Below are 14,427 nucleotides of genomic sequence, written 5' to 3'. Positions count from 1 at the left end.
CTTATTTTCATCAATCTATCATCAGTACCTGTGAGTGGTCTCTGAATTGGGGTGACTGTTAGTGTTGGCTGCCTGGTGGTGCTGAAGGCTGATTGGCTGAGAACTGTTTTCACTCAAAACCCCGGCAGTGAGGGCTGTATTTTCCCGTCCACGATCTGGCTGGATGATGGAGACCTGGGCACACTGTCCATATAGGTCAACCACAGCATACACATGTGGTGGAACACCTTCACAGGCTGCACCCTGGTCAACTCCGTTCACATAATAGTGAAGAGATTCATCCTCATGGCGCATCATGCCTGATTCAAACACAAAAAAAGGAAAATTGTATTACATTATATAAAATGACTACTGCCCTGCATGCAGTCATACTGATGAAACTGCACTGAAAATCATAAGTGGTAAATTTAATTTTAATTCCATTACATTAATATGAAACTAGCTATCTTTTCATAACACAATTTCTTGAGCATGTGTTACAGCTAAGTCAGCTTCGATCTTCATTCACAAGAAGCAGCCAACTTCATATATGAGATCGAAATTAAAGGTACAGCTAATAACACAATTCATGGATCAAATAAGATATTATTTGTCCTACAATCTTCGACTGAATGCAGCAGTTGTTTATTTTCCCAAGACTACATAATTACATAGTTATGTCTAATCGTGGCAAGTATTTCACATGTTTTCAAAATTTTACAACAAACGCTTATGTATGTTCATGGAAAAAATCTTCACAGACAGTTAAACACTTACTTTATGATTGTCCAATATTTGAACGCCAAAGAACCATAATGCAGATTATACCTTTCTTCTAAACATCTTTTTCCTTCAGAGAAAATGCTACCTTAACGAATTTGCAAAGCTATTGATGTTGTAATCATTAGTGACAATGTTTCGCATTTTTATACAATAATGTTTCTTTTTAATAATGAATTTCCTGTCATAATGTCAGGAGTCGTACTTCTGGTGCTTCTAATCTTCTGAACTCAATGTTGAGTGTTCATGTTTCATATCCGTACAAAAAAAAAAGTTGGTATGATTGTTTTATATAATTTTTAAATTTTATTGTAAAATATTTATTTATAGAGCATAAGAAATTACTTTCATTGTTTTACTGTAATTTAAGTGTAAACTTATTTTGATGTATTATTTCTGCACTTTGTATTTGATTCTAGTTCCTTTGAACAGTTATAAAAATGCAGAATAATTTTATTTCAGAGTTCTTACTTTTGAAAGATTCAATAACAGTGCATTATCCAAGAGAACAAACACATCAGCTTTCATATCCAACAAGGTAAGACGCGTGCAAGAGTCATGAATCTTGAGTACAGTAAAAATAATGGCTCTTTTTTGATCACACATTTAATTTTACAAGCAAATTGGGCAATTGCTTTGAAAATCATATCATCCGATACGGTTATGAACAAACTGTGATCTCACATGCTTGTCTCTGCATTTTTGGTGGGAATGAGAAGAGGGATATAAACTAAAATACTTGCTTACTTCTTGAAATGCGCTTTCGACAGATTAGTTGATTACATTATGTCTGTTATATCCTGATTATTCTAATTACTACGAGGATTGTTTGAAGAGTTCATAGCCTAACACAGAAATTAAACTAGGATTATTCTGAAACAATCCTTATTTCTCAACATAATCCCCTCTGAGATTTACACACTTGTCCACCAGTGTTGCAATGCTGTTATACCCTCCTTGTACACAGATTCCTCGAGGTTTGCAAAAAATTCTTCTTCTACTGCGATAACCTCTTCACTTGATGAAAATTTCTTCCCAGTCAAGTGCGTTTTGAGGTTTGGGAAAACAAAGAAGTCCGAGGGTGCAAGATCTGGTGAGTAGGGGGTTCGGGGGTGCGACAACAATTCGAATTGTAGTTCATGTAGTTTAGCAACTGTGATTGCAGATATCTGAGCAGGTGCTTTGTCATGATGAAATAACACTTTCTTCTTTGCCATACTCGGCTTCTTCTCGCGAATTTTCCCTTTCAGTTACTGCAGGAGATTTTAATAACATTCTCCGGTTATTGTATTCCCCTTTGCTAGACAGTCAATCATGATTATCCATTTAGAATTCCAGAACACGTGACTTTCCCAAGCTGACTGAACAGATTCTTCTTTCTTTGGAGGCAGGGAATCACTGTGCTGCCATTTTTTTTTACTGCTGTTTTGTCTCAAGTATGTAGTAGTGGATCCAGGTTTTATCAGTGGTCACAAATCGCTGCGTATTTTTCTCGAATCAAGCCAGATAATCCCTCGAAATTTGACATCCAATGTACCTTTGTTTCAGTGTTAATAACATTCAACACCAAATTTGACATCCGATGTACTTTTGTTTCAGTGTTAACAACATTCAACAATCATTCAACACCATATCATGGATTTTTTCCATGATTTTTTTCACTTGTTGCTGATACTGGACATCCGTGCGGGGATAGTCTTCCATATTCTCTCGACCATGTTTAAATAGTGCCACACATTTTTTCACAGTCGAAAATGCTGGAGCAGATTCCTCCAGTGTAACATCCATGTCTGCTTTAATTTCTGTTGGACACATTTCCTTCTTACGAAATATTTAATGACAGAACGAAGCTCCATATTTTCCATTTTTGCCAATATCTTCGGCACACTAACTTCAAAATTAAACTAGTATCATACACAAAATGTAGTCAACAGACAATTATGATTTTTCGTGTTTAAACTAAAGTAAAATTGCCACTAACAATGGTGGTATTGTTGACACGTTTTCAATTCCATCTATCTGTCAGGCCACGAACTTTTCAAGTGCACCTTATACAATTCCATTTTATCGGATATTTTTATTTTATTTTTAATATGATGTAATTTCTCCAAAATGTGGTCACGATTATTCTTTTTGGATGCGTATATACTTGATAATTCCAGATTTTTTGCTTCTTTTGCTACAGAAAAATGTGTCCGAGAGATCAAAATGTAGTCACGACTTCAAGTTTGTATAACTTTATACGAATACAGCATGTAGTATACTTTGTTGTCTCAATTATGTTGTTGTTTTCTACTGCCAGGCGTTTGACAATAAAGTCATTGACCTCTTGCTCTCCAATATTTTTCAAAGATATTGTCATGGTCAGCCACTGAAGCACAGATTTTGAGGTAACCTCGATTAATTATAAATGCTATAACATCTAAATTTCAATTAAAAAATTGTAAAATTGCAATTAATATTCAGGGTGAGTTTCTAGAGATTTGAAGTTGTATGACTGATAATTGTTAAAAAAAACTGTAACATTTGAACTTATTACGGCAAAAAAAAAAAATTACGTTGAATTCTTAACCATGAATTTGTTACATGAAAATAAATGGTAACTTTCTGAACGTTATTTATGATGCAAGTTACTAAGGCCTTCTGGTTGAACTGTTTTCAAAACTTCCAAATACATTCTCTGCTGACCTGGCAATTTATGAGGTGGGAATCTAAAGGACAAATTTGTTACTGCTACTTAGCAGTTTTTATTTAGATATCGTATTATAATTTCATAACCAGTTCACAAAATTTAACTGATAGGAATATTTCCACACACTTGCGTTTAATAAATATTTGATACAATCTTTCGAACTCCAGATGAATAAACTGAACTTAAATATTTCGTTAATGATGTATTCAAATGCAAAAATAGTATATAAACACGACTGCAGAATTACTAAAATAATAATATTAAAACAAATGCTTCATTAGCTTTCTTATAATGTACATCTATTATCAGGCAGTACACCTCACTTGATACGTGTCAGAGGAAGAACAAATGTTTGTATACATCTGAAGTCTGATTAGTGAAATATGTCACTAGTCAGCAATTATGCAATGGAGGGGAAAAGAAATTGGCTACCCTATCCCATTATCTCCTGGCTTAGTTGTCTCGTGAGTGAAGCCTTATTGACAACTACAATGAAATTCACACTGTTCCAGATATTTCCATTGCAATTTTCAAAGAAAGATCAGATTCGTGATTTTCATTTGATTCAGTCTTCCACATTATAAAAACATTAATAATTTTCGTTTATACTTAACAGGTACATTGATGAACATTATTGTACTCAAGACCTATTTTAAGATGAGTAATGCACTGTGAATTTCTTTGCCGTATGAGACATTACGATGTATCACATGAAGCTAGACCTACCTCAACAAGGATAACGATGAGATGACAATGATGATAAGAAGAAGATGGAGAAGTAGAAAGAGGAGGACGAGAAAAAATGGTGGGATGATGGCATGAGAAACGAAAATAATTCTGTGAAAACTGCTTCAACACTGTCATTGTCGAAACAAAAAATTCTACTTGGACTTACCAGAATTTGAATCTGGTTCTCTGGCTTGAAAAGCCATATTCTAGCCATTCGGTTAACAGTGCATCCTAAATTGGTATAATATGAGGCAGGCACAATTAGTTTATAAACTTTATTATTAAGAAAATGAAAATAGTAGGATGCATATACAAAGCAATTTTATTTATACAATGCACATAACATAAAAGACAGTCAGAAACAAACGCCTCCTTTTTTGTATCTATTTTAACAATTTGGTGGGATTGCTCGAACCTTCCTGTTCGGTCGACTTATGTCAGCACAGTAGGATGGAACAAAATAGTCGACGTTGATGTAAAGTTAAAGCAGAAATTGTCATTGAATTCATTACTATGGAAGGTGAAGCTCTGATTTACATTCATCAGCGATAAAAGAATGTTTATGGAAATATTACTATGGATGTTAACAATATCTGATGCTGGACAAGATGCTACACTTAAAGTGAACAAGGACAAGCTCCCCTGTGTGTTATCAGTGGAATGGTCAGCTGTTCTTTGCAGTGATACTGCAGACCAACTGTCAAGTGGATGGATGATATTACAATATTTGTAACAACCAACTAGTTGTCCTTCAATTTGTCTATTGGCAAAGGCGGAGATGTGGTATTGAAAATCCTCTTTATTCAAAGATCTGTCAAGATGGATGCTCCAGATGTTGACAAAATGTCACAAATGTGCAAGGTAAGAAATCATCACTGGTCTTTTGCACCACTAGGAGGAAGATAAGAGATCCACTCTAATATTCTTATTGGTGACGGATATCAGACTATGGGTTCAAACCAGAGTGCAAGAAAACATCAATGTATGGTTTTACACAACATCATGAAAGAAAGAGCTAAACATTCATGACTGTCACAAAAGTTCAGAGCCTCTATTATGATTTTTATTTATTTATTTACTTTTTTTGGTACGAGAGGAGGGTGATTTTTAAGCATTATTTGAATAGGGAGCCACAAACTCCGACTTGTAGAAATTGAGGAATAACATTAATTTTCATAGTCAACATTTTGAGGATGATGGGGTTCTGAAAACTGTCTTACTGCAGTGGGTAAAGAGACGGAGGTGAATTTTACCTCAGTGACATGCGCGCCCTTATTCGAAGATAAGAAAACTGTAGAAAAGGACAGCACTACCATAAGTAACATTATTAAAAAAAAAATGTTATTGCTTGATATAGTTAAACTTTTACTTGTTTTCCTACTAGACAAATATGGCAAAATAGACTGGGGGTTTTATTTTCCGACTGCCCCTCAAATTAAAAACAAAAAAAAATTAGTACCAATTCGTGTGCCTGTTGTCAGTGTATCAAGGTCACATCCATAACCATTCCGTAATGTGACGCCATCCTGCATAACAGCTGATCCTGAGAGCATCCAAGTGTCATGGTTGATGTCAGTCATCGTGCTAGGAAAATCCAGATCTTCAGGACGAATAGCAGTCACTCCTTTAAAACAAGTATGAAAGTTAGAAAAAAATGAATACTATATTTATGCATAATATTTATAATTCAAGCACAGTAGAAAAATCTATATATAAAGTACCATTAATTATTCCCCAACTTTCGATGCCTTGTATACATATCTATTCTTAAAAAAGAAAAAAAAATCAATATATCCCCTCCCCCATCCCTGCAGTGGTATGATCATATTAGGAGGATGAGCAAAGAGATCTATGATTAATACCCTCAGGACAAAGGAAATAGGATTGCCATTGTGTTAGCTGGATGGGAGGAATAGCTCAAGCGATGGGAGCTCATAACTTGGATGAAGACTAATATGAAGATAAAAGAGAATGGAGATTAGGAAGACAAGGCAATCACTGAATAATGGATTTGCTGAAGAAGAAGAAGAAGAGGAGGAGGAGGAGGAGGAGGAGGAGGAGGAGGAAGACCTTTACTATTATTTTCGGAGAGCTAACAAAGTGAATTTGCTCACAAAACATCAAAAATGCTTTTAATGTCAGAATCTTGAAATTAATTTTGACAGTGTCAATATTTTATTTATATTTTATGTAATGGAAAACTACACAATGGTCAATTTCACTCACAATTGAGGGGCTTAGAACAAAAAGCACGTAAGTGACGGAAATCTAGTTTTGAGGAAATTACAGTTAAAGTTCTACATGCAATGAAATATTATACACTAGTTTGGTGAAATGATGCCCATACAGCAGCTCTGCACAGTGTGATCACTTACCTGATTTTACCCCAAAGAAACATCCTTTTGGGCTATCACAACACGCACTTACCTAATTTTTTTTAATAATGTCACACCTGCTTCTTGTTCTAAGCCCCTCAATTTATATACCATACAGTTAAAGAGTGCTACGATCAAATCATAATATGTAATTATAACAAATTATATGAGAAAAAAGTATAAGATGCTTCTAAATACCTTTGTAACATTAGATAAACAGTTATGGGAATGGAATTGAAGTTTTCGATCTTTTAAAGTGGTTAGTTTGCTGGTTGGATGGTTTCTAATGCTAAACAATTGATAATGAAGTCTATGGTTCCTCTCAACTTTTTTTCAATTTATACACCTTATACGAGGATTGTTCATAAAGCAACCTCCGTTTCTATGTACTGTGGGGGAGAGACGCCATTTTAGCGGCAATATACAGTGGAGCAGTATGAGGGAGAAGGTCGTGTCGCTGTTTGTCTGCTTGTGGAGAGTGCCATGCAAAATGAGTGCTGCAATGGAAATTCCATTAAGTGTGAAGTGCGAGCAGTGATATGATATCTGGCACCAAAAAACTTAAGGGCGGTTTGTTGAATTGGGATGTGTTGTTTTCGCACAATAATGCCCACCCCCATATTGCCACTCATACTCAGCAACTTCTTCAGCAGTTCAAGTGGGAAGTGTTCGATCATCAGGCCAGATTTTGCTCCTAACAATTACCATCTCTTCACACACATATTTGGCTTGCTTCTCAGCAGTTTCATGAAGATGAAGAGCTGAAAAGCATTGTTGAAGGCTGGTTATTAAAGTCTCGCAGCAGAGTTCTATCCCAGGTCACATATATAACAGATTTCTCATCTCTATGATAAAATTGGTAGCACTTTGAAGAGAACAACCACCAGAATCGCCACCCGTCTGCCATAAACGAACACGAGATGGCAGTACAGTCGCTAATGAAATTCAAATGGGAGTTATGACGTGACTCCTTATGTAACAACTAGATGGCAGCATAATCAACCTGATAAAAGTTGTTAATGTCAAAGCCTGTAAGGCCGAGCAATCAGGGTATATATGCTCTAGGGTTCTATGCAGAGGGGATTTCAAAGCTAGTTAAAAGATACGATAAGGCCCTCAATTTGAAGGAGTCTATGTCGAAAAGTAGTGTAAGAATGTAGCTTCAAGATGTTATAATAAAATGTTCTGTACCTTTATTTGCGTTTTTTAATCACCAAACGAAAGTTACTTTATGAACAGCCTTCGTACATGTATGTCAACTGCAAGGAACTTCTATGAGAATCCCCCAAAATGTTACCACGTTAATGAATATTACCTGAAGCTAAGAATGGAATAATGACAAGTCTAAATATAAAAGTTTGGTTCTACCTATCTCAATTCAGAAACAAAAGGATCTTTGTGTGCAGTAAATCCAATATATAGGGCCAACAAATTCCATATACAATGGAGGCTCTAGTTAGCACAGATCCATTTAAAAATCTATTGCTCTCAACTGCGACTGAACCGGAGAATTCTGGTCCAAAGATGCCGAAAATGGTAATCATTAAACCATCAAAGTCAATTCCATTAAAAAGATAAGATCTATAAACACTTCTTAAACGAATTAACTATTTTTATTCTACTATTATTCTATTCATAATCATTACTATTACATACAAGATACCGGAACTGTATATATCAGATTCTTACCTGCTTCAATGGAACCAGACCAACGGTCCACCATCTTCTCAATTATCACCTCGAACATCTCACCTTCACGCAGAGCACGGCTACTTATCACAATAGCATCATTAAATTCCCCAAATGCCCGTGGCCTTGATGCTGTAAGGCCGTTGTTTGACACACGAGCATTCTTGCCATGAACGTGATGAAACCTGAGATCACTGGAAAAATAAAATATCTGAATACAATCCCCCATTTTCTTTACTTAACATGTTGCAACGAATGTTATGCTCCATCTGCACTTCATAATGTGACCCCTCATTCCAACATATGCTTCACTCTATTTTATTGTTAATAGCTTTTTAATTCTGAATGGAAATTTCAATCAAATTTGTTTAATTGTTATTGATTCACTTTATAACACTTAATACAGTGCGATCAGTTAAGTTTTCCCCCGTGGTGTGGGGTTTTTCCTTTGAGTGAGCCCCCAATCGTTTGCCGCAGACTGGAGGGAGTACCAAGCCTGTTTGCTTACATGTTGACCTTGCTAAATGTCGCAGTGCAGCTGTTACCGAGTGTGTTGTGTTGTTTGTTTCTTAATTCGGCATATACATAACGTGTATTATGCCTCGTGAGTTTATAATGGCACAGCATGTCTTTATTTACGATTCATATGTAAAGCAACGGGAAGCTACCACATTTACCTTTTCCAAGAAAAACTGCAAACATGGCATGATGAGTCTTTCCACGGTAAAAGATTCCAGACGTAAAGCTGTGTTGGAAAGAGTGGGTGAACAAAGAATAATAATGAAACTGATCAGGAAGAGAAAAAGGAAATGGCTGGGTCACTGGTTGAGAAGAAACTGCCTTCTGAAGGATGCACTGGAAGGAATGGAGACCGGGAGAAGAGTTCAGGGCAGATGAAGATATCAGATGATAGACGACATTAAGATATATGGATCATATGCGGAGACTAAGAGGAAGGCAGAAAATAGGAAAGACTGGGGAAAGCTGAGTTTGCAGTGAAAGACCTACCCTTGGGCAGAACACTATGTATGAATGAATGTGCTAACTCAGTCAGCTTATGAAGTTCGAAGATGGTTTCAAGAAAGATTCCTGGGTGTAGATGCTCCAGGTCGTAAAACAATCCATAATCTTTATCATAAATTTCAGGAAATTGGAAATGTGCAGCCTAAGAAAGCAAAAAAGCAGCGTAGCAGGATTCTCATCCTATAAAGATTACATGACATTCGTAATCGTTTAGAAAATTCTCTTAGAAAATCTCTTCATCGTCATATCTTATATTAACAACAGTGATTTGCGCAGTGAGTATACTGAAAACAAAACACGTTCTGAGTTGTTATTGCGATTTGTGGGCATGTACATTCACCAAGAATGTTTACGAATGATTAGGTGAATTATTATTCGTGAAAGAATTTAGCAAGTGCATTGTAGATTCAATATCAGAGATGCCAACATTAACTCTTAGAGTGCGACAAAAATTAATTACATCTCAGTTATGTTGTTCTTCAAGTTAATCTCCTGACTTGCAGTTGTCTGGACTCTGGCAGGACTGTGACCCATTTTCAAGTTGCAACACACCACTTCAGTGGGCCACGTTATGCACTTTTCGATAAATATAATTCCATGAAATTGTGAAGTATATTTGCACCTAGCATTAATCTCACCTGTAAACAGTTGTATTTGAAAGACTGGAGTTGACTGTATCTGGAGAGTAACAATCTAAACTATCAACAATTGTAGCCTGGGCTGCTTGTCCATACAAATCTATCACCCCATACACACGTTCAGGAATATTACTGGCAGCAGCACCTTGGTCCACCCCGTTGACAAAAAAATGAAGTGTGCCATTCTCCTTGCACATCACGCCCACACGATCTCCAACCTGGTACAGAAAAGTGACTTCATCATAACTCTGCTCCAAATCCTTCGCCACTACACTTCACAGTACACAAATATGGAATCTACAATGAAGCACATTACCATACTAATATTGATGATTATGATGACGATGATGATGATGATGATGATGATGATGATGATGATGATGGTGGGAACTCGGCAAAGACAATTTACAGTATAGGTATTCTGCATTACCTAGGTATTATAGATTTCGAGATTATAACGGAAATACACATTTGCAACAACCCTGTCTGACTTTCTGACTGTGTGTACAGAAATTTCTCTTAAACTACTGAAAGGATTTTGTTTATATCTGGTACCTATGAATCAAGTATAATTTCATATTTTAACAGTGTTAAACAGTGTGCGAAATTTCTAGGTTTTTGTACCATATTCAAAATTTCAGAGTTAGTTGTTGGTTATATCATCATGAAAGGCAAGGAACGGAGAAGCTATCTGTCAGCTGTTACTGAAAGCTATTATTCTTTAAGACTGAATATCAAATTCAATGTGGTGTTGTATTTATAGGGTCTTTGATACCTTCTCTCCCTATATACAGTACCAAACATTTTCTTTAAAAGAGCCAATACAGTATACCAGATGATAATCATTGGTGCTCTTTCTTTTCTTAACTTCGCATATATTTGCTTGGCTCACAAGAGAGCCAGTGATGCATGTCTACACTATGTATGACTGATATCCAATATAACTCCTTTTTTCTTTTCCTTTTGGTCTGTATTTTTGTCGCATTTAAAAAATCTACAGATGCATAGCTTTATTCTACTGCATAACATTAAGCAGAACTACGTGTGGATGAGATCATTTGTCGACAGGTGCATAGCAATCCAAAAAACGAAAATTTACAGTAAATTACTTTATCTTTGTATGTCCTTCGAACAGTTCAAGAAAGTAAACCATAAACGGCAATATTACTGATAATGCTTCATGACTAAGATTTTTTCGGAAAATGTATTATTTGTCTTTCTTGTGTTAAATTTTATATGTTTCAGCCTGTTATTGGCCAATAGCAGCTGAAACATGTTAACAAGGTACGTGTAATATAAAATTTAACACAAGAAAGACAAATAATACGTTTTCCGAAGTGATATAGTGTTAAAAGTTGTGTAATCAAGATGTATAAGATTTTTTTTCTAATGAACATTTCATGAGTATACGTCTCAGACCTTAAGTTTTCAGTATGAACAAAAGGAAAATGCTGTGGTAGCAGCAGAAACAGCAGTAGTAGTATTTTATTTAATGATGCTTTCAGTTGCAGACATTATTGGGCATCGACATTCAACATGGGCGAGAAATTGTAGAAAAATTTTGCCAGGAGCCCTATATTAGAACAAGGTTATTTTACATGCTGTAATCTACAGCATGGAACCCACGGCTTTACTTTCTTCGTGGAGGAAGTCACGCTCAGGATTTTATATCCTTTCACATCCATCACTCTCAGCCAGGTTTGAACCTGCAAACTTCAGCTCCAACAGCCAGCAAGGTAATATAGCAAGACCACTGAGGATGACATAGAACAAAATCCATACAATAATACAGTGTGATCTTTTAGTCCCTCCACAGTACCGCAGGTACAATAGCGGTCAAGCACCCAAAAAGCAGTTGGTAATGCTCTTAAGACTCGGCTAAGGTCAAGGAAGCTTATACCGTTTCAACCTCCCCATTGTGACAAGGGTTGCAGATAACGGTCAGTGTGGACTGTCTTCCAGAGAGTAAGACGTGTGTTGTGACTGAGTTTAAAAATTTATGATAGAACAACGTGTTTTTCTAGTGGGGAATCTGTTTAGAGAAGGCGGGCAATACACAGAGAAAGTTAAACAACAATATTTAGAGCAGTTTCCAAACCCAAATTACAGTATCAAGATACTATCTAAGATTTGATAAATAAATTTCGTGAGACCAGTTATATATAAGATGCTGCGAGGAATGGCAGGCCCCTTGTATTAACAGAAGATAGGATGCTTTAAAGTCCAACAAAATCATTGAGGAAACTCGCTCAACAGATAAACATTTCGTATACTACGGCACATAAAGCAGTGAAACAAGAACTTAATTTGTATCCTTACAAAGTGACGGTGGTGTGTAAGTTAAAACCTGCTGACTACGAGAAACGTATTCATTACTGCGAATGGTTCCCGAGGATGATTCGGAGCCACGGTGTTGAAGTGTTGGATAAGTTACGGATGAAGCCTGGTTTCACCTGTCAGGTTACATTAATTCTCAAAATACCAGAATTTGGTCATCTGAAAACCCGCATGCTGCAAAAGAAACCGAACTACATCCAGAGAAAATAGGCGTGTGGTATGCTTTATCCCTAATCAAGAATTATTTGCTCAATTTTGTTTTAATGAGACCGTTAATTCTGAAGTTTACTGTTCCGATATTCTGTTTCATTTTATTTGACAGTTAAACGATGAAGACTGCTAAATGATTTTTTTTCAACAGGATAATGCTACAGCTCACACATCCTATGCATCAATGAATTTATTAGGAGACATTTTCGGAGATAGGATAATTTCGCAAGGACTATGGCCTCCAAGATCCCCTGATCTGACTCTGCCCAATTATTTCTTTTGGGGTGCTACTAAGTCGACAGTATATCAAGACGACCTTAAAACAATTGATGATCTAAAATTGGCAATAACGAATTACACGAATTTAGTGACAAAAGAAATTTTAATTAAAGTGTTTGATAATAAAATAAAACACTTTCAGCAGAATTGAGGACATTTTCAGCATCTTATTTAAAGGGGGTTAGTTCATTTATATTTATTATTATTATTATTATTATTATCATTATTATTATTATTTGGTTGCTTCTCATTATTTATTAATACTGTATTTGGTTTCCTCTCTCTTTACAGTTTCCTCTACATTAATTCTCACCAGCTCACTGGCTATAGCCAGGGTTACCACTATATACTTTGTATTTTGCGGGTTCTTGCTTCTTGCTTATTCCACTACTGTGGAGCGACTTAAAGATTTTTTAATTTTATTGGGTTATTTTACGACGCTGTATCAACATTTAGGGTATTTAGCATCTGAATGAAATGAAGGTGATAATGTTGGTGAAATGAGTCCGGGGTCCAGCACCGAAAGTTACCCAGCATTTGCTCGTATTGGGTTGAGGGAAAAACCAGGACAAACTCAACCAGGTAACTTGCCCTGACCGGGATTCGAACCCGGGCCACCTGGTTTCGCGGCCAGACGCACTGACCGTTACTCCACAGGTGTGGACGCGACTTAAAGATCAGACTGTATAAGACAAAAGGCTTTTACATAGATAGTTTGCTAGAGTCAGATCTTGAGGAACGGGTGCACTGTAAAATCGTACTTCCAAGAAATCTCAAAGTAAATTTGTGTAGCATCACAGTACTCGCTTTATGCTTTTCCTGTGACAAGAATGAAGATGGAATCTCGCATTTTCCGCCTTCACACAGCTTAACTTCTCAACTGAAATAATTATCTTAAAATATGATCGATAAATGTACAATTATCTTAATATACCTGCAATCTATCCAAGTTTTGTCCATACTCATCAATAACTGTAGTTCCATTGTGCATAACACCATTCCCAGTCATCATCCATGTTCCTGACCTGAAAAAAGCAAACTTTGTTCTATTATTTGACAGTACTTACGTTTTAATCTCTGTAACTATTACATGACAAGGAAATAACTTAAAATAATATAATTTGGGAATAATTTCTCAGAATGCATTTTATAAAGTAACCACGAAATGGCTAATGTATGGAAATGTCTGTAAAACAAACTATGAAAATATTTCCAATGAAATCACGCAGTATCTTGTAAACACTCGGTAATGCAGAATTCCTGCATGGAAATATAATATGTACTTCTGTACATAATAATAATATAAGCATAAGTAATCACTTCGTGAATCAAGACAGTGCCATGTTCTGTCAGACCTCGGCCACTTAGTCGCTTGGAAAGAATGCACCTCTGTACATAGTGTTGGACACTGTGCCACTGTCACATATTCTGTGATACAGTACATGAGGGTAGGCCACCAAAGGGGAGCAGTGAGGTAGAACTTAAACTGAGAAGGATTCAATCCGGCATCGAAATTTGAATCCAGTATGGCTTAGTGGATAAAGCATCTGCACATAAAACTGAAAACCCGGATTCGAATCCTGGTGCTGAAGAGAATTTTTCTCCGTTCTACCCATTCTTCGCTCGATAATGAATTTTGGAATAATATTCTAGGGAAATTCTACAGATAGTAACAGTATATTCTTACTACAAAAAA

General features: G+C 36.2%; 1 protein-coding gene across 1 annotated transcript in view; it reads right to left on the bottom strand.

Moving 5' to 3' along the window:
* Positions 1–14,427, bottom strand: part of Neurl4 (neuralized E3 ubiquitin protein ligase 4) — a 124,415-nt gene that overhangs the window by 73,281 nt on the left and 36,707 nt on the right. Inside the window, exons 11-15 of the mRNA XM_069834575.1 lie at positions 13,666–13,756; positions 9,906–10,123; positions 8,245–8,438; positions 5,640–5,804; positions 29–299 (exon numbers count right to left, since the gene is read on the bottom strand). Coding sequence (XP_069690676.1) covers positions 29–299; positions 5,640–5,804; positions 8,245–8,438; positions 9,906–10,123; positions 13,666–13,756 — 939 coding nt within the window. The remainder of the gene's footprint in view (positions 1–28; positions 300–5,639; positions 5,805–8,244; positions 8,439–9,905; positions 10,124–13,665; positions 13,757–14,427) is intronic.

The sequence above is a fragment of the Periplaneta americana genome, chromosome 9, assembly GCF_040183065.1.
Source record: "Periplaneta americana isolate PAMFEO1 chromosome 9, P.americana_PAMFEO1_priV1, whole genome shotgun sequence".
NCBI classification, from domain to species: Eukaryota; Metazoa; Arthropoda; class Insecta; order Blattodea; family Blattidae; genus Periplaneta; species Periplaneta americana.
The sequence above is the reverse complement of the archived record's forward strand: the minus strand, read 5'-3'. Positions and strand labels throughout refer to the sequence as shown.